This window comes from Ammodytes marinus (assembly GCF_949987685.1).
Source record: "Ammodytes marinus genome assembly, chromosome: 17".
Lineage (NCBI taxonomy): Eukaryota > Metazoa > Chordata > Actinopteri > Uranoscopiformes > Ammodytidae > Ammodytes > Ammodytes marinus.
This window is the reverse complement of record NC_137221.1, coordinates 25,218,517-25,240,305: the sequence shown is the minus strand read 5'-3', so window position 1 is coordinate 25,240,305 and position 21,789 is coordinate 25,218,517. Positions and strand designations below refer to the sequence as shown.

Here is a 21,789-nt window from a genome sequence, read left to right as displayed (position 1 = left end):
GTTTTCTTGGTAATATTATTTAGATTTTAATTAAATGTTGTGACATGAAGAAAAGGAGAAAATATGATTAAATATGATTCATTAAAACAGTCTCAACATTATGTTTTTGTGAATTTAAGAGTTAATTATGAAACAACAGTTTTAAAGCTATAGTGCTTAAGTTCTGCATATAAATGAACGTTGGTTACATCCAAGCCATCGCCAAAGGCGTTGACACAATGTCGATTAATCCTATCAGCTCTACAAAACTCTCTCTGTATTTCTCAGTATGGCCGTGTTTACAGGGGAGAATGATAGAATTCCTCATGGGGCGACATAACTTACGCACTATAGCTTTAAATTAAACTTAACAATAAGATTCAAAGTGAAATCTAAACACTGGATGTGAACTACATTACCCAGAATTCAGTTGTGACGTGAATATTATCAATGTAAACATGTTATTCTTGAGCGTGTGTGTGTGTGTGTGTGTGTTATTCTTGATCCAGGCACTCTTCTTTCTCATCTTCATCAGTGGGGGGGCGTGTACGCTGGAAGAATCCCAGCTACACACACACACACACACACACACACACACACACACACACACACACACACACACACACACACACACCCATAAACACACATTAAAACATTTACGGTTTGCTGCACTACTAGGTTGTTGAAGCACATTATCTTAAAACATTTCCACTTGTAGTCCATGTATTAATTTACCAAACTGAATGCACATTCTGAGCTGCACACTCTGTGTGGGACTTTCAGTTACGTCTTAATTAAAAAAAGTTATGTCTTTATTTAGTCAATTAACACACATGCAAGGTAAGTCATGCATGGTAACTGAAATTAAGTTTTCGCTCTCTACTTCTACATTTCTACACACACACACATGAAGTTCTCCAGAGGGGGTCCTCACACAGGGTCAGCCATAGTACAGCGCCCCTGGAGCAGTTTGGGGTTAAGTGTCTTGCTCAAGGACTTAATGGTAGAGATGGTGGGCACCGTAGATGTAATAGCAGCCACCACTAGTTTTACTACTAACACCCTCCTGTCCTTAGCCTGGTTCTACCAGACCATCGTACTTCATTTCATTTGTACAGAGGATCTGGAATCGCTCAATAGACAAACGTATACTAACTTGAAGGCGGGTGTCTGTTGAAGTTTAAAACTATTGGATCTGCCCAGTGCCACTCTGGATCTGCCAACCAATCGCATAATGTTTGGTTGTGACATCATGCGCCGGCTTCTGACTACAACTGAAACTGGCGCACGACCTAAACGTCATTGTTCTCAGCCACTCCCTCTCAGCCGCTGATTGGACCGGTAAGATAGAAACCCCGTGAATATACCGCGGACCCAGACTAACTACTGAAGGGAAATGACAATTGAGCAGAAGTAGGTAGGTGGGCGGAGCCAGGCTATCCTGTCCTGGCATTAAGAAAAAACATATAAAAATAGCATTCTTTGCACTGATGGTCTGGTTTGCTATTACATCTAATTCATGATCATCAGATGAAAAATTAGACTGTTTAAGAAATATTTAAAATTTCCTCATAGATACTTTAAATGCTTGTAAAAAGTGTGTTGATGGTGTGTCTGTGTGTGTGTGTATGTGTGTACCTTCCAGAAGATGACACTGAGCATGCCCAGTAGAAGGAGTCCAGAGATGATTGACAGGACGATGTAGCCAATAGGAACGTCTTTCTCTGCATCAGGGGGCCGCCATGTTACAGTGAGCTGGGTCTACACACACACACACACACACACACACACACATTTACAAACACATACAGAGAGAAAGAGAGACACACACACGCATTCACAAACACATACAGAGAGACACAAACACACACACACACACACACACACGGACAGATTTTCACAGGAGTTGAAAGCGTGTTTGTTTGTGTGTGTGTTTGTTTGTGTGTGTGTGTGTACCTGTGCGTCTCCACTGGACAGCAACGTTGATTGGACGATGGATGATGTGTTGATGACATCATAGTGAGCGAACGACGTGAGGTCATAGTTCACATAGGGAGTCTGTGGAGAGGATCAGATTATCACCTGTGTGTGTGTGTGTGTGTGTGTGTGTGTGTGTGTATGTCTGTCTGTGTGTGTGTGTGTGTGTGTGTGTGTGTGTGTGTGTGCGTGTGTGTGTGTGTGTGTGTACCTGTATGAATGTGTGTGTCCACAGTCGGGCTGAGATTCTGACGACAGCGCTGAAGCCCCGCCCCAAATCTGTGACATCACACACAAACCGGACGCATCCCGTCTCACTACTGCTGCAGTTCTACACACACACACACACACACACACACACACACACACACACACATACACACTATTGTCTCTACAGTATAGGCTATTTGTATGTATTCTAATGAATAATAGTTGTGTATTGCAGAGTTTCTACCAGATGAAGTGTGTGTGTGTGTGTGTGTGTGTGTGTGTGTGTGTGTGTGTGTGTGTGTGTGTGTGTGTGTGTGTGTGTGTTTGTGTGTGTGTGTGTGTGTGTGTTCTTACCAGATGAACAATCTGTGTGTGTGAGTTTGTCTCCTCCTGCTGGATCAATGGAGAAACTACAGCAACACTGGAGGAGTTACCGGTCAGCTGCAGAGAGAGAGAGACAGGTAGCAGACAGACAGACAGGTGTGTGTGTGTATGTGTGTGTGTGTGTGTGTGTGTGTGTGTGTGTGTGTTTGGTACCTGCAGTGTGTCTATTTGTGATGCGTCCTGAGCCCAACATCTCAGTGATTCTTCGGTCGCGTTGGTGAAAACGTAAAGTAGGAAGTGATGTCGCCAGCTGGACAGGAAGTCAACGGTGAGCCGGGCGTTAACAGCAGAGGGGCCGAGGTTCTTCAACTACACACACACACACACACACACACACACACACACACAATAAAAAACGTCAAATGTTTTTTGTGTTTGTAAAAAAAAGGGTTTAAAAAAACACTGTTTGTGGATTCTAGAAATCTCAAATGCAATTGTTTTAAAACTGTCATTAATGTATTTTAGGAGACATCTGGCCTGGGACTACAGATGGAGTCTGTCCGCAAATTACAAACCAAACCAAATTATAACAAAACAAGCAAATAGCTCCAACATTAATAAGATCAGTTATATAATAAATGGTTCCTGACCTCATAAACGTGTTCTACCAGCGGACCCACTTCCTCTAAACTCCCAGGATGCATTGCAAGCGTCCAGTCAGGGAGGGGCAGGACAATCTCCGGAGGGGAGGAGCCTCTGAAACACAAGAACAATCATATTCAGTGTATATGATTGAGTGTGTGTGTGTATATGATTGAGTGTGTGTATGATTAACCCTTAAACAGGCAACAGTGAAAAATGAGTTTCTAAAAATATTTTCATGTTATCACTCATCTCTTCAAGACCAAAGAAAAATATTTCCGCATCAAATTTTTTTATACTTTGTATATTTTGGGTTTTACGAGTTGTATCTCCCAGGATACGTTGCCCTATTAAGGTATAAAAAAAGCCGAAATGGTAAAAATATAAATTTTTAATTTGATGAACAGAAATTATAAATTGCTGTTTATCTTTCCCATTTAAATTACAAATACTACTTTTTAAGTACATTTTATTCAGTTTTACCAATCTAGTTTCATCATATTGGATCAGCCACATCCAGATGGGCAGGCTTGAGACGGTCCATAGTGACCCGCTCTAGCTTATCCCCCATGTCCACCACAAAGTTCTTGGTCCCCGCCTCCAGGACACAGAAGGGCCCATCATAGGGGAGTCTTCAGGGGGATCTGAGTGAAGGGGCTGGAGTTGCCCAGGGCAAAAGTCCAATGTGACGCGCCCATCCACAGAACCGCAGCGTCCTGAAGGAACTTTCCTGGGACCACCAGTGGCTGTCTGTAAACCAATTCAGCGAATGAAAACTGCAGGTCCTCCTTAGGGGCAGAGAGCCAAACAAGCCAACAACCACAGGAGGCAGTCAACCCAGTTGCGACCCTTTAGCCATGCAGCTCGGATGTGAACTGTGGGCCTCTGTAGGTCAGCCGGCATACCAAAACGGGCCACCTATGACCTGAGGAACGCCCAGTCCTCCTCAGCGAATGCAGAGGAATGGCTTCCGGCTACCTGGTGGTGCTGTCCACCAAGGTGAGGAGGTCAGTGAACCTACGGGAGGAAGGCAGGGGGCCCACCAGGTCCTTTTTGACCTGGTCGAAATGCCTCTCGGGGACCAGAATCGGCGCCAAGGGGGCTTTGGTATCATGTGTACCTTGAACACGCTGACAGGCCAAACTTTAACAAAAATAAGTATGTCTAATATATGATTACTTACACCCTGGGAAGCTGGCGCTTCACCACTGGCGTCCATGTTGATTTCTGATCAGGCTGACTAAACAATGAAAGATAACTTGAACCAAATCATGTCACCTAGATGCTAATAACAGACAAGTCTTTTGATAAATGCTAACTAGATTAGTGAAAACCTTCCAGCAAGCCCGCTACAGGATGTTAAAGAGTATGTATCTCCCAGTGCACGTTGCCTGTTTTAGGGTTGTGTGTGTGTGTGTGTGTGTGTGTGTTTGTGTGGTTTTACCCTCTGATCTCCAGTGATGCCTCAGCTCGGACTGCGACCCTCACAGTGACCTCATTGCTGTTTGGGTTCACTGAGTTCTTACTGATAGATAGATAGATAGATAGACAGACAGACCAGACAGACAGACAGACAGACAGACAGACAGACAGACAGATAGATAGATAGATAGATAGATAGATAGATAGATAGATAGATAGATAGATAGATAGATAGATAGATAGATAGATAGATAGATAGATAGATAGATAGATAGATAGATAGATAGATAGATAGATAGATAGATAGATAGATAGACAGACAAAAAAAGTTATATTCATTTAAGTTCATAAGTTCAAAGTGATTAAAACACATTTATACATTTGTTCCAATGTTTCCAAAAACAAGAAATGTACCTTGTCCGTACAGTGTGTGCGCTGGGAATAACCTTCAATGTCAATACACAGCCTAGGCTCTGTAAACAGGTGTGTTGCTTGCTATGGTGGGCCCTTTGTTTACATACCCGTTTACAGATCCTAGGCTGTGTGACCCTGGATGTATTTCCCAGAGCACACAGAGTAGGCTGCAGACAGGAAGCAGATCATGAGGAGATATTTATTGATTTTGTCAAAAAGTGATTTTTCACGTACAATTCTTCAACACGGTAGGAAAGTTAGGAACATTACAGATGACTAGAACGTGTCCATCTGGAAGTTTAAAAATGATTTTGATGCATCATTAAACGGCTGTGTAGAACGGAGAGTATAGGCATTTAAAATACACTCGCAGAAAGATAGACAGACAGACAGACAGACAGACAGATAGACGGACAGTTTTTACCTCCTGATTCTGAGGCTGAAGCTGATGTGACTCTCCACTTCCTCCAGTCGACCAACACTGAACACAAGACCTGTCTGCACCTACACACACACACACACACACACACATACACGCACCACACACAACAGTTTAAATGTTCTCAGCAACATAAAACTGTCTCATTATATTGTGACTAATTATACATTACATTACATTTTATTTAGCTGAGGCTTTTATCCAAAGCGACTTCCATTAAGGTCATTCAACCATGAAGGTACAAACTCAGAACAACAAGAATCACGTCAGTACTATAGCTTCAGATAAACCAAACTACAAAGTGGCACACGTAAGTGCTACATGAAGATCTAACAAGTGCTTGTTTTTAGTCAAAGTTATTATAATATCATTGGGGTGTCACAATCTTGATTGTTAGTCGGAAATTGAATAAAATGACTCGACGATGTCAGCCTTCCATTAAGCCCGCCCCCAGGGTCATGTTCAGCAGGCGTGCCTAAAACACACACGGCATTGCAACTGTGCATGTGTATAAGAAGCTGACATTTTTTGCAGGACTTGAAAGCATATGAAAAAAAAAAAACTGGACTGGAGTGGGATTCATTCCAGTAAACTTTCCGGGATTGGGACGGGAGTAAAATCCACTCCTGTGTGTGTGTGTGTGTGTGTGTGTGTGTGTGTTTGTCTCTTACAGTGGTGTTTTGTCTCATTGGGTTTCCGAGGTCACAGGTCACAACAACAGTCTGATTCTCTTTCCTCTGAACACACACCAGTCTGTTCACACCCTGCAGACAGAGAGTTAATATGATGAGCCTGGTGTGTGTGTGTGTGTGTGTGTGTGTGTGTGTTTGTGCAACTGAAAGTTCCAAACTGAGTGTGAAGCTCAGAATGTGCATTCAGTTTGGTAAATAAACGCACTACAAGTGGAAATGTTTAAGTTAATGTACTACAACAACCTAGTAGTGTTTAAGCAGCAAGAACAAACCGTAAATGTTTTAATGTGTGTGTGTCTGTGTGTGTGTGTGTGTGTGTGTGTGTGTGTGTGTGTGTGTCACCTGGCTGCTCTGGTAGTGTGTGTGTTCTGGGATTCTAACCAGCAGCTCCGTCTCAAATGCTCCTTCACCGTCATTCACCGCCGACACAGAGAGACACACAGACTGATCCCCACCAACAAGCACACTGTCTGACTCACTACACACACACACACACACACACACACACACACAGCATGATGTGCTTTGTTGCTGGTAAAGTTTAAACGTTTTATAGATGATGTGTGTTTTGGTGACTCACGCCTCAGCTCTCAGCTTCAGGTCAGGAATACAGATGTTGTCATCTCCACAGTCTAGAATGATCCTGGTCTACACACACACACACACACAGGCAGACAGACACACACACACACACACACACACGTACACACAATGTTTAGGCAAACACATTTCTTTTTTAAGCACTGGTCATACTAGTATAAATCAAAGGTCCAAAATTTACATTTAGGTGTTTATTTGACTAAACCTTGTCTGTTTGCATCTGTATACAGTATTTCTCCTATACAACCATATTTAACGGACATTATCTCAACATGAGTTTTCAGCTAGCAAAGTTTCATAGTTTCTTGATGATTTATAAGTTAAACATCTCAGTTTTCTTAACAGTTTTCTGAATGAAGTTCACCTGGAGGGTCTAGATTTAAGTAGGCCAACACACTGAATGAAAGTCCTCACAAGTGTACAAACAAAACCAAATTTGTGTGTGTGTGTGTGTAACTCACCTGTGCAGCGTTGTGTGTTTGTCCGTGCAGCAAAGCATGCTGGGTAGAGTTGAGGAGACTGATGTCAGCACTGATGAAGATAGGACTCAATTTATCTCGAACCTCCTCTTCAGACTTTAGGGGAGAACGGGGTTATATATCACACGGGTTAGTTGTCACAATCGTTATATCGCGGAACCAGAAGGCGCTGTCTGTGACATTTTGGTATGTAAATATCCAGAATTGGGATCAGAGGTCACCTACATAGTCTTCCTTGGAGTTAGACTGCTGAATTTGAGGTGAGAGGACTGTTCGTGTTTTTCATGTCAAATTGAAAATATTTAGCTCCTCAGTATTTTTCTTCTAGGCTTTTACACAATGGGTTTATAACAAAATACTTGTTACCCATACAAAGTGTGAAGGGTAAACTATAGTTTAGATTGTGGTTAGCAAGCTAATTAGTTGTCAGATGGTTGTTGGCCTTGATGCTAGCAAGAAATTCAAGTTGGGGTTGATCATCACATTTTTTGGGGGGTTGGTTGTCACATGTTATCCAAAGGCTGCAGCCAGAAAAGGAACCCAATAATGAAAGAAATTGTCAAGCTGTATCCTCACTGACACCCCAGATAACGAGAGAATAGAGCAGGAAAAGGCAGCTAGCATGCAAAAGAAAAAAGGGCAACAAAATCAAAACAACCCAGTGCATCCCAAACTAGACCGGCTACCAAGGCTACAGTAAGTTATGTAGGCCTATTTGTCAACTTGACAATGCAACTTTCATATTTAGTTCTGCTTTCTTGCCTTCTTTTTAAGATTATTCCCATTAAGATAACATTGTGACAAACAACCCCATAGTGTGAGACAACCGACCCCTTGATGGGGTTGGTTGTCACAATGTGTAAGGGTGTCTGATGATTAATTTCTTCTTTATTACAATAAGATATAAAAAGTGAGGGGTACACATTTCAAGCCAACACCTTAAGCTTCAATTTAATGTAGGAATGACTATTGAAAGATGTTTAGGTGATGAGCAATTCTCACTACAGTAAAACGTGTGCCTACTTACCCTGTTCTCCTCTACCACACAAACACACATTCAACTTTACCAGATGATGTTTTTGTATTACAGCCTTTTTTTTATTTTTGAATTAATAGGCAAATTTGGCAAAATGTAACAGACACACACACCTACACGCACACACACACACACACACACACACACACACACACACACACACTGTCAGCCACTCACCCTTAAGTAAGAGGTGTAATTAACACAGGACAGTCCCTTTTCCCTGTCAACGCTCAGCTCAAACTTTCCTTGCGGCTGATTGGTCGACATCAGAACAGTCCGTCGTGCCATTGGCTGCTTCATACTGTCCAGCTGTAGCTCCACCCCCAGCTCTGAACAAGGAGAGCACAGGTAAAATGTATGTAAGTTAAGTGTGGAGTCAGTGATTCTGGAGAACGCTTGTTGACAAAATCAGTGAATATCTCCTCATGATCCACTACCTGTCTGTACTGTGTGTGCGCTGAAAAAAAATGCAGTGTTAATACACAGCCTAGGCTTTGTAAACTGATATGTATAGTAAAGCAAGGGCCCACCGAAGATAGCAACATTCCCATTTACAGAATTCAGGCTGTGTATTTACATCTGGCTTTTCTTTCAGGTAGCAGATCATGAGGAGATATTCAATGATTTTGACAAAGATAATTTTTGTGAGTGAGTGAGTGGTTGAGTGAGTGAGTGAGTGTCTGTGTGTGTGTCTGAGTGAGTGTGTGTGTGTGTCTGAGTGAGTGAGTTGTTTACCTGTCACCTGTGGAATCATGTGACCAGACACGTAGACGCACAGCTGGACCTCAAAGCTACAAACACGGAGAATGTGATTTTAATTCATGAAAACATTTGTCATTCATCAGAGGGCAGCCAGCAGAGTCAAGCTAAACACTATTAAGCACAAAATGGAACAGTTCTTCTGCATCACCACACCTGACCCTCAACCCAAATAATCTAACTGTTCAAAAACCAAAAGAGCTTATATTAAACTGTGACATATAACAGTTCAAAAACAAGGGATGAATGTAAAAAGTATTTTTATTTTATTTTGTAGATGTTTTTGGTGGCTGAGTGAGTGAGTGAGTGAGTGAGTGAGCGAGTGAGCGGGTGAGTGAGTGAGCGGGTGAGTGAGTGAGTGAGCGGGTGAGTGAGTGTGTGTGAGTGAGTGAGTGAATGAGTGAGTTACCATGAAACATGCACTTGTCCTCGTTGACACGGTTTAACGTCTGGATTGAGGAAATCTGGCATTATAGACACAGTGAGTCTGGATCGGATCACAGCACGCGACCTGGACACACACACACACACACACAATGTTTATCGAACACTGTTACATTTCTAGATTTCTGTCTATTTATCTTCCATAACATGTCTTCTTTCATACTAGTATAAATCAACGGTCCAACATGTACATTCAGGTGTTTATTTGACTAAACCTTGTCTGTTTGCGTCTGTATATTTCTCCTATACAACCATCTTTAACGACCATTATCTCAACATTAGTTTTTTTCAATACTCTGAACCAAAACTCTCAACTTCTAAAGCACTTACATCAACTAAACTTTCCATAATCATTATTTGCACTATTGTATTGTGATTAACTTTTCATTTATTTTCCATTTTTAACAGACAGAAAAATACCAAACAACAAAGGACGGCAGGACATTTGCAAGACAATACAAAAGAAAAGTCAAATATAAACACGAAAAACCCAGTGGAGGCCCCTCCCTCCCCACCCAATACATTCAATTCTTATATGTACAGGATAAAAAGATTCCAAAATGACAGCAGTTACTTAATGTTAAACATATTTATTATTGATCATATATTCTAGTGTTTGTTCTCACCTGTACACATAAGCTCTGTCTGCGGCCCACGCTCCAACCAGTAGATCTGTCAACACAAAGTCATTACTAATCTATTCATTTAAAGGTGCAGTGTGTAATATCTGAATATATTTAGTGGCATCTAGAGGTGAAAGTTCTAGATGTCAACGCTCCCTTGCTAACCCTTCCCTTTTGGAGAATTTACAGAAGCAACGGTGGCCTATTAGGCATATTTATGAATCCAAATTAAAGATATTTTCATTTAAGTTTGACAGAAAATGAGTGAGTGAGTGAGTGAGTGAGTGAGTGAGTGTTTCATACCTGGGTATCCGTTCCCATCCACGTCGGCCCCTCCTCTCAGTGTGAAGCCGAAGGCCGTCCTGTTGCTAGGCGACAGGCTGTTGATGACCTGTGTGGGCGTGGCCAACAGGCCCTCACTGCTGCCCAGGTAGATGAACACCTGGCCCTGCCCCTGCTGTCCGGACCAGGGAGCCCCGATCGCAACATCTGAACATACACACAGATCTCACTATGGTTACAGTAACCACTTTCTGTATGTATCCATCCATCTATCTCTCCATCTATCCATCTATCTATCTATCTATCTATCTATCTATCTATCTATCTATCTATCTATCTATCTATCTATCTATCTATCTATCTATCTATCTATCTATCTATCTATCTATCTATCTATCTATCTATCTATCTATCTATCTATCTATCTATCTATCTATCTATCTATCTATCTATCAACTGATAAACAAACCCAACCTTGTTAAATGACAACATGCCATCATTTTAAACCAATCAGGAGCCAGGTCTGGGGTGGGTGAGTGAGTGGGTGGGTGATTGGGTGAGTGATCACTTGTTGCCTGTTTACCGTGGTAACCGTCCATGTCGAGGTCTCCCAAGGCAGAGAGGGCGGAGCCAAAGCGTCCGTACACAGAGGAGCCGGTCAGTGATTGGTCGGGCTGAGAGGAGAAAACACCTTTCCTCCTCTGCAGGTAAACCACCACCTGCAGCAAGGAGCAAAGGGCCTTACGCTTTTGTTTTGTCTTTCTTCATTGATTTTTTATTTATTTTTATTTAAAATGTTGTATTAACAACACACTTTTTATCTGCACTGTGTCCTTGCACTACTGTTGTGTGTGTGTCAACCACCACCTAACCCCATACCTGTCCCCTCTCCTGCAGCTGCTCCGTCACTCTGTCCATGAAGAGAGGAGCTCCAATCAACACGTCATCCAGACTACATGCACACACACACACACACACACACACACACACGCACAAACACACACACAAACAGAAACACACATTAACAAGAACCTTAGCATGTCATTTCTTGCTGTTAGCATGTTAGCGTTCGAACTCATTTCCTGTTTCTTACCCGTCACTGTTGATGTCGGCGACGGCGACGCTGTGTCCAAAGTACGAGGCCACCTGCAGGACACAGGAATTATTACTCTGTGAGAAATATGATGTCATACCAGCAGTTTACCATCTGATGACACACACACACACACACACACACACACACACACACACACACACACACACACACACACACACACACACACATTCACACACACCTGAGCTCCCTGAAAGGTGTGATGGGCCCTCAGGGTTCCAACACTCCGCCCATCGTAGACCGTCACCTGTCAACGCACACACACACACACACACACACACACATGTATAATATATATATATATATACAGGTCCTTCTCATATAATTAGCATATTGTGATAAAGTTGATTATTTTCCATAATGTAATGATAATAATACTTTCATATATTTTAGATTCATTGCACACCAACTGAAATATTTCAGGTCTTTTGTTGTTTTAATACTGATGATTTTGGCATACAGCTCATGAAAACCCCAAATTCCTATCTCAAAAAATTAGCATATCATGAAAAGGTACTCTAAACGAGCTCTTAACCTAATCATCTGAATCAACTAATTAACTCTAAACACCTGCAAAAGATTCCTGAGGCTTTTAAAAACTCCCAGCCTGGTTCATTACTCAAAACCGCAATCATGGGTAAGACTGCCGACCTGACTGCTGTCCAGAAGGCCATCATTGACACCCTCAAGCAAGAGGGTAAGACACAGAAAGACATTTCTGAGCGAATAGGCTGTTCCCAGAGTGCTGTATCAAGGCACCTCAGTGGGAAGTCTGTGGGAAGGAAAAAGTGTGGCAGAAAACGCTATACAACCAGAAGAGGTGACCGGACCCTGAGGAGGATTGTGGAGAAGGGCCGATTCCAGACCTTGGGGGACCTGCGGAAGCAGTGGACTGAGTTGGGAGTAGAAACATCCAGAGCCACCGTGCACAGGCGTGTGCAGGAAATGGGCTACAGGTGCCGCATTCCCCAGGTCAAGCCACTTTTGAACCAGAAACAGCGGCAGAAGCGCCTGACCTGGGCTACAGAGAAGCAGCACTGGACTGTTGCTCAGTGGTCCAAAGTACTTTTTTCGGATGAAAGCAAATTTTGCATGTCATTCGGAAATCGAGTCTGGAGGAAGACTGGGGAGAAGGAAATGCCAAAATGTCTGAAGTCTAGTGTCAAGTACCCACAGTCAGTGATGGTCTGGGGTGCCATGTCAGCTGCTGGTGTTGGTCCACTGTGTTTTATCAAAGGCAGGGTCAATGCAGCTAGCTATCAGGAGATTTTGGAGCACTTCATGCTTCCATCTGCTGAAAAGCTTTATGGAGATGAAGATTTAATTTTTCAACAAGACCTGGCACCTGCTCACAGTGCCAAAACCACTGGTAAATGGTTTACTGACCATGGTATTACTGTGCTCAATTGGCCTGCCAACTCTCCTGACCTGAACCCCATAGAGAATCTGTGGGATATTGTGAAGAGGAAGTTGAGAGACACCAGACCCAACACTGTGGATGAGCTTAAGGCCGCTATCGAAGCATCCTGGGCCTCCATAACACCTCAGCAGTGCCACAGGCTGATTGCCTCCATGCCACGCCGCATTGAAGCAGTCATTTCTGCGAAAGGATTCCCGACCAAGTATTGAGTGCATAACTGAACATAATTATTTGAAGGTTGACTTTTTTGTATCAAAGCGGCAACGAGTAACTTTTAAATATCTTTTAAACAGCCTCATGTTTCCTCTCATAATCATAAATTACCTTTAACAGCAAACGAGACCATCAGTGCAAAGAAAGACGTTTTTATATAGTTTTTATTACTGCATTTGATCTGGTCGTACACCCAGTCCGATTTTCGGTTCACGCGTGCATGCTCTGTGGTCACATATCCGTATTGGTCACAGATTTCAGTGTGGCGCAGTTACGCGATTTGAGAAGCCTATCCCTCCAGGTGAGGGAAGGGGAGCGGGAGCCTTGTTTGAGACAGTTGTTTGTCGTCATAATGACTGATAACGGGGCTGAACCATAAAAGAAAAAAAAGAAAATGCAATGAAGAAAAGCGAAAAGGGACAGTGATAGTCGGGCGGGAGGGCGTTGCCAAGCAACGTATACACAATTTCACGCAGCGAACCTAGACTGCAGCATGGACTGCAGTGTTTACTCCTAAATGAATGAGCGGTAGCCTACTAAAACAAAGTTTACTTTGCCTCACCAGCATCATCAGATGACCATTATTCATCTGAAATAGTCATTATTTACAACATAAACACATTACCTCATCGTGATACTAACTAACTGCCATCTCTCGTTCATTCGCTTTGTGTGGGGACACGGACTCGTTCAGCTCCGTGAGAGGTGACAATGCATCAACTCATTGCAATCAGGTGTGTTTAGCACTTACTGGCATTAGTTGATGCTGTGTCACCCATAGACTCACGGAGCCGAAAAGAGTCCGGTGCCCTCACACTTTGCTTTCAACACACGGACACGCACCATATTGCTTCCTGATTATTTGAATCTGCACGCTGCCTGCACGAGCTAGAAAACAGCTTCACGACAGCTGGCGTCGTAATAATACTACCGCTTTTGTTCAAAGGTGTCGCCAACGTGCCGACTTACTCGTAGTGGCTTTAAAAACACTTCTCTTTTATTGGTCGGATGAAATATGCTAATTTTTTGAGATAGGGATTTTTGGTTTTTCTTTACTTTTTTGCCAAAATCATCAATATTAAAACAATAAAAGGCTTGAACTACTTCAGTTGTGTGTAATGAATCTAAATTATATGAAAGTCTAATGTTTATCAGTACATTACAGAAAATATTGAACTTTATCACAATATGCTAATTATATGAGAGGGACCTGTATATATATATATATATATATATATATATATATATATATATATATATAGAGAGAGAGAGAGAGAGAGAGAGAGAGAGAGAGAGAGAGAAGAATAGAGAGAATAAGAGAGAGAGAGAGAGAGAGAGAGAGATTCTACTTTAGAATGAATCATACAGTTCCCGCTGTGTTTCTGTCATTTGGGACTCCGACTAGATAATCTGAAAAACAATAAAAACATAAAAAAAGATTAAATTAAATTAAATTAAATTAAATTAAATTAAATTAAATTAAATTAAATTAAATTAAATTAAATTAAATTAAATTAAATTAAATTAAATTAAATTAACCTGTGATGGCGTCTCCAGTCAGCTGACCACTGGCCACAGAGTAACCTGTAAAACAGACGGAGCGGCTGATACACTCAGGCTTATGTGACCACTGTGTCTTTTCAGAATAAAAGCTTGAACTTGGTAAACGTTGTTACCTCCTCACACTCTCACACTCTCACTTTCACTCTCTCTCACACACACACACACACACACACACACACACACACACACACACACACACACACACACACACACACACACACACACACACACACACACACACACACACACACACACTTCAGAATGTAAAGCCCTGCTCACCCCTGTATTGGTCCTGGTCTCCCCTCTCATCTGATTGGCTGACTCCAGCGACGTAGTGATCGTTGTTCCTCCAGCTGTTCATGATGTCACTCACTCCCACTGTGATCACCTGACCTGAAACACCATGATGTCACCACAGACAGATTAACATATTGTTTGAAATAAATTTGCAGTGCATGTGTTGTTTTGCAGTTGTAATAACAGCAAGTTGACACACACACACACACACACACACACACACACACACACACATCAGGAGGCGGCGCTCACCTTTAAAGAAGAAACCTCCTGGAGCCCCGAGCACCAAGCGACCGTCCTACACACACACACACACACACACACACCACACACACACACACAGTGAAAACAGACACATAGGAACTGTTACGTTGTGTCCATGTCCTGTAATAATAATAAGTGTCATCATGGTAAGTGTCTCAAGTCAAACTGAATGTTATCAGGTGAGCCACTATATCCAGGTAACAGCAGAAGCCCCGCCCCTACCCCTCACCTTGGTGACATCAGAGCTGAAGCCCACCTCACAGTATCGCTGGTCGGTTTCTATCCAGAGAGAGTGTGTGTTCAGAAAATGCAAAAAAAAGCCCACTCCCCCCCGAAAAAAAACCTAATAATACTTTTGCATATTATATTGAAACCCTTCAATGGATCTTACTGTATTGCAGGTGTTTGTAGTCCTTCTCCATTCGGACGTCTTTGCAGGGTGAGAAAGGGGCGGAGCTACCTGTGCTCTGGTCCAATAGGAAACAGTTTCCTACTGGAGTCCTCCCTGACTCCTCCCCTCCCCGCTCAGCGCTATAATGAAACAGCGGTGCACACGCCTGACAGGAACACACAGACGCCTTTAATGTGTGTGTGTGTGTGTCTTTCTGTGTGTGTGTGTGTGTGTGTGTGTGTGTGTGTGTGTGTGTGTGAGTGGGTGTACTGTGTGTGTGTGTGTGTGTGTGTGTGTTTGCGTGCATTCGTGCGTCTGTGTGTATATCTGTGTGTGTGTGTGAGTATGTGTCTGGTGCGTGTGTGTGTCCTCACCAGTATGTGTGTGTTGCTGACTGATCTGACTGAAGCTCCAAGCCATTGTTTACTCTTGAAGCTTTTGAACATCAGACCGTCGTCACCGTCGGTGACATCATCGCCTGTGAACAGGAAGTAGAACCTGATTGGACCAAATCTCCCAATCCCCATCCTTCCCTGCTATTTAGTAGAAACAAACAGATTTAGTTCATCCCAATCATAGATAGTATATAAAAGATCTAGGGCTGTCAAATTAACGCGTTAATTTCGATTAATTAATCACAGAAAAATTAACGCGATTAAAAAAAATAACGCAGATTAATCGCACTTCTATAATGCCCTTTGACCCGGTGCAAAAGGGGTGCGGAGCTGCACCGAGCTGCACCTGAAGCAGACACAGCCCGCGCGGGTGAAAGGGAGAAAAGTAAAGAGAGAAGCAGGGGGCCGAGGGCTCTATAGACGGTTTAATAAGCATGAAGGTAGGAAGACATCTTACTTTATTCTCCGCTGCCAGTGTCTGTGCATTATTGATTTAGTGGGTGCAACAATGTAGGCTAGGTTCAAAACAGTATCTCTCAATCTTTCTCCCCGTGTCTCAATGTTGTTTGCTAGCTGTCTCGTCGTCCGCGTAAACGTGTGTGTGTGTGTGTCTGTGTGTGTGTGTGCGTGTGTGTCTCTCTCAATATTTTTGCCTATGAGTACGACGATGATGAATGAATCGGCATAAGCATCTGTGGCAGTGCAGCGCTGTCTATTGTGGAGACAGAAGTTACGAGAGACGGAGAGAGAGAGAGTGAGAGAGAGAGAGAGAGAGAGAAACAAACTGTAGTAGGCTATACAGCTGTTTATAAACAAAGTATGCGATTAATTTAGATTAATTAATCACAGAGCCTGTAATTAATTAGATTAATTGTTTTAATGGCTTGACAGCCCTAAACAGATCCCAATACATGATTTCGGAGGCATCATGTTAAAATAAAAAAAAGGATGTCCTACTACATCCGTTGGTGATGTTTGGTGTTCAAACCCTGCAGCTTTATTGGGGTTCTGACCCACAATCCACTGCAGCAGAAGTTACATCACATGGAATGAGCCTCCCAGGGAACACAACCAGCGATGAGACAGATATATTAGCAAGAGGCAATAATTAAGTTAAAGTATGTCCCAATTGTAGCAAACTTTTGCATGCTACCTACTATGCTATTTATGATCAGCTTTGTAGAAAAGAAAAGAAAGAGGAGATTTGGAACGCAGTCTAACCTTCAAAGTCAAAGTCTATGATGTCACAGGCCCCTCCTTCTGACCAGGGGCAGAGGAACACGCCCCCTCCCTCGCTCACTCCTGATTGACTGGTGTTGGCTTTGGGAGCTCCAATCACAACGAAGGAGCTGAAAGGACAGAACTAACTACCTTAAACACTGGAGTGACCACCATGCATGAAGGGGTTAAAGGTTATGTAAGATTATTAAAATGTTAATTAAATTAGCAACGAGGAACATTTAAATATTTCTGAAACTGTCTCATTTTCCCTCTGATAATCATAACTTACATGTAACAGCAAACGAGACCATCAGTGCAAAGAATGCTATTTTTATATAGTTTTTCTTAAAGGGGACATATTATGCAAAAACTCGGGTTTAAATGTGTATTTCCGAGGTCTACTAGAAAAGGTTTTAATGGTCTATTGTACAAAAAGCCCATTAGTTTTCTACCAATGCCCATTTCTTCATTGCCTTTTCAGGCCTTTTTTGGCCTCTCCCTAAAAAATTTGGTTTTGACATCTACTCCCCTCCTATCTACATGGGCGTGCATGCACCGCCCTGCTCATTTACTCTATACCTACCTATATGGGCATGGCACACGCCCAGCTGTCAGTTTTGTTTACTTTTGGCCAATGCAGCATGGAGATCGATGTTACCATGTTTACCTTCATTTCTACAGCAAATATCAGCGCACTTATCACTTCTAAACCAAAAGCTTTACAACTGAACCTGGTCAGGCAGGAGTCTGAGCTGAAAACTGTGAAAATTGCATCAAGATTTCTGGTTTCCCTGACATTATCCTCAGGTAAATACAGTTTAAATATGTCACAGTCAGTAACAGAATATGAGCTAAGTATTTATGAATAAACTCTCTAAACTTGTAACATACAACGTTTTATGTATGTCTCTACAGGTTAAGCTGGGGAATGATCGACTACAACCCAGTGGAGTGAAAAAGCTTTTGTGAAGCCATGCTGTAAATGTACAGTAACGTGGCAGGAAAGGAATGTATCATGTCAAGATCCACTGGAAAGACATTATCTTTTGTAAAAAAAAATATATATAGAAACAATTACAGTCAGAGCTGCAAATTATCTGACACCCTTTCAATATCTAGTAGGTAATGTATCATTTGTATTGTGATCACTCATTTATAATAAAGTTTTACTGTTAAAACATGTATTGTGTTGCTTACTGTCACTGTTTGCTTCGTGTAGTAAAGGATTACTTGAAACTCACATTTTCATAGTCAGGATGTTGGACTAGTTTTCAGACCGATCTACATGCATTGACTTATACGTTTTTTAATTCAACCCTTTATCTCTCTGAAGATGTTTTCTTTGAAACAGTATCATTACATTTTAAAATGACCAAAACCATACTTAAAAATAAAGCAGTTTATTCATAGCCAGTGAAATGGAAATATAAAGTGTACATAATTCAAACAGAAGCAAAGCCATATTGTATGTAACTGTCCAGTTGTTGCTGGTGGGCCCTGAAGAAGACCACCTGTTCCACCCAGTGAACAGTCCTCTGATGGAACAGATAGTGTGACGGTCCTTGTGGGTCAACGCTCCGTCAGGTCACCCAGATAGCTGTAAAACATGGCACATTCAATGTTACATCATGTGTAGCCTACATACATGATACATCTGTAGTTATGGCAAAGCTACAAACTAATGAAAATATATTTTTTCTTCCATTATTAAATAAGATGGGCCACTAATAAGTTCAGTATAGCCCTTGCTCAAGGGCTATACTGAACCGTTTTCACACAGGGGCTGTCACGGACAGACTCACAGATCTAACCGTTAGCATAAAAGCTAACGGGCGCTAACGCAGTTTCACTGTTTTCACACAGGGGCTGTCACGGACAGACTCGCAGATCTAACCGTTAGCATAAAAGCTAACGGGCGCTAACGCAGTTTCACTGTTTTCACACAGGGGCTGTCACGGACAGACTCACAGATCTAACCGTTAGCATAAAAGCTAACGGGCGCTAACGCTAACTACTTAACCCAGAGACATTCTCTCGTTTCAGTCGGCGTTGGTTATTATAGGAGGAATAAATTAAAGCACATTACACACATTGAACTCATAAACGGACAGATTTGTTTTTAAATAGGACTACTTACATTTCCAGAGGAGAGATGGTGTCTCTCTGTCTTCCAGGCACAATGTCCTCCACACTCCAGTATAACAGCAGATCACACTAGATTGCCAACCTTTGCTGGGCATAGCCAAACAAAAAATCCATTCAGCCCCGGTCTGCTTCGAGGCTGGGGTGTGATGGTAGCTTGAGGATGAGCTAACACTGCAGCTTGCTTCTCCTCTGTTGTTGCATGAGCGAGTGGAGGCTCAGCTGTGTGTGATTACCAACGGGGCGTCTTGATTTGCCAATCAACTACCGAGTTTCTGGTAAGCTTTCCCGTGGGAGTATTTATGGTAATGAAAACCGACCGGTTTCGTCACCAGTCTGTGTTTTTTGGAAGAAACCTTCAAATCCCCCTTTTTTCTAAAAAAGCATCCCTGAAGAAACTGACACATTTTTTTTTTTAAGCTTTTGTGTGCTGGTAGAGACCCCAATAACCTAAAAGGGTGCCCAAACACCTGCAATGTTTTGTTTTTCATAATATGTCCCCTTTAATGCCTTTGTCATAGGTACGCTCACCCAGGAACAACAGCTTGCGATCCTAAACCCACATATAACAACGTATATCTTGAAATACTAAGGTTAACTTTTACACACTTTTAAAAATGAAAGTGAAAAACCAAACAGGGATGAAATTATGCATCAGATGAAAGGTTTTGATCAGTAAAAGATACTGGATCAAGTTTACGCGTCCCAGTTTACCAATGTTCACCTTAATAACTATTTCCCTTAACGAAATAACTTCCCTTCACTAAATTGCATTTTTAAAGGATTTTTTTAAACCTGCCCAATAATGTCCTAATATAGCATATAATTACATCATGGGCAAAAGGTTAGAATGTTATTAGTTAAAAAAAATTCTTACGCTATCGTCTTTTCTTACATTAAAAACTGAAAAGTTATAACTTTATTGGCTACAAGGTTAAGAACATTCTTAAAGGTGAAATAAATATTTCTTACGTGTTGTTGAAGGTGTGAAAGTCGACGGAGAATCCAAACAAACTTCCTGTTGGTCCGCTGAAGGTCACAGCTTCATCCAACAGGTTCAGACACACACACACACTGACACACACACACAGCAGCACACACACACACCTGAACACACACATCTCACTGTCTGTCTGCCTGCCTGTCTGCGTGCCCGTCTGTAAAGTGACTGGAGTCGTTGTGAGTATCTGGATGATATAAACCCTGCGTGTGTGTGTGTTTGTTTTTCTGTCTGTGTCTGTGTGTGTTTGTGTGTGTGTGTGTGTTTGTGTGTGTGTTTGTGTCTGTGCCTGTGTATTTGTGTGTGTGTGTGTGTGTGTGTGTGTGTGTGTGTGTGTGTGTGTGTGTGTGTGTGTGTGATTGACAGCGGGTTGCGTCGGTTACACCACCCTGTACTGCATGTTTCCTGTTGATTAGAAGCTAAAAATAAAATAGCGTTTATCTGTTTTGTGTGTTTGTGAAAGTTAGTCTTTTATGCTCTTCAGTTGTGCCTCTAAGTCAGATATGAACAAACAAAAAAATTGACAACACCAACACACGCCACCAACACTTACTTAGATTACCCATTTATATAAGGATCCCCCAACTGTATTACTGCATTAGTAGCAATGGTAGGCGAATTTTTTTTTTTTATGTCAAAAAAGTCCTAAATATGCTTGGTTAAAGGCCCTATCTCACTGGGCTGAGAAAGTTGGAGACACAATTGCGAGAGAATATGCGAAATGGGGACAATTATCACATTCTCATTGAATTGGTCATTATGGCAAGTTTTTTTTTTTTTTTACCTTTATCCCATTGAGTCCGAAGACTCTTTTACACACTCATTCATACACCGATAGCAGGCTAACTATCGACATTCACACGAGGCAAGGTGGGTGAAGTGTCTTGCCCAAGGACACAACAACTATGACACAAGTGGCAGGGCGGGGATCGAACCACCAACCCTTTGATCATCGGTCGACCCGCTCTGCCACCTGAGCCACAGTCGCCCCACATTTGCGAATGTTTCGCTTGCCCCCGCCGAAATTTGGATCAAAATTGTCCGGGAGCTGGCATACATGTCTCCTGGCATCGCCCCATGTTATCCCGACGATCGCCAACCACTCGCAAACTTGTTTTACATTTCTCTCACATTCTGTCTCATGGAAACTAAACTGTGAAGGGTTGGAGACGGATTGGTGACACAGCGACGACTCTGAGACTATTTTGAGAGAACATTTGATGCGCACATTTTTTGAATATGTTCAAAAATTCATGCAAAACAACAACTGCGTCTCACACGCGAGAAATTTAAAACGCCAGCAAATGTTAATTGACCGTTTGGAATTGGTGTTTTTATCATGGACTTGTTCATGTACCTTTGTCAGATGTGACCAAATTGTTAAAGAGATCCTATTATACTACTTTTCTGGTCTTAATTTCTTGTTAAAAACTGCTATAGAGCAACC

The 21,789-nt window shown here is 42.1% G+C and overlaps 1 protein-coding gene across 1 annotated transcript; it reads right to left on the bottom strand.

Annotated features, from left to right (window-relative positions):
* Positions 1–381: 381 nt before the first annotated feature.
* itga2b (integrin, alpha 2b) lies at positions 382–20,463 on the bottom strand (the record flags this gene model as incomplete). Its single annotated transcript, XM_080045912.1, has 31 exons — positions 382–545; positions 1,618–1,740; positions 1,936–2,037; positions 2,168–2,287; positions 2,521–2,607; positions 2,704–2,859; positions 3,141–3,246; positions 4,577–4,657; positions 5,393–5,472; positions 6,079–6,171; positions 6,442–6,577; positions 6,680–6,747; positions 7,161–7,274; positions 8,392–8,543; positions 8,950–9,005; positions 9,383–9,484; positions 10,044–10,089; positions 10,344–10,529; positions 10,906–11,041; positions 11,202–11,274; positions 11,416–11,468; positions 11,618–11,683; positions 14,436–14,479; positions 14,609–14,653; positions 14,912–15,025; positions 15,182–15,227; positions 15,423–15,472; positions 15,585–15,750; positions 15,959–16,062; positions 17,201–17,328; positions 20,315–20,463. The coding sequence occupies 31 exons, from the start codon at positions 20,461–20,463 to the stop codon at positions 474–476; spliced, it is 3,054 nt and encodes a 1,017-aa protein (XP_079902038.1). The 3' UTR covers positions 382–473.
* Between the last annotated feature and the right edge of the window lie 1,326 nt (positions 20,464–21,789).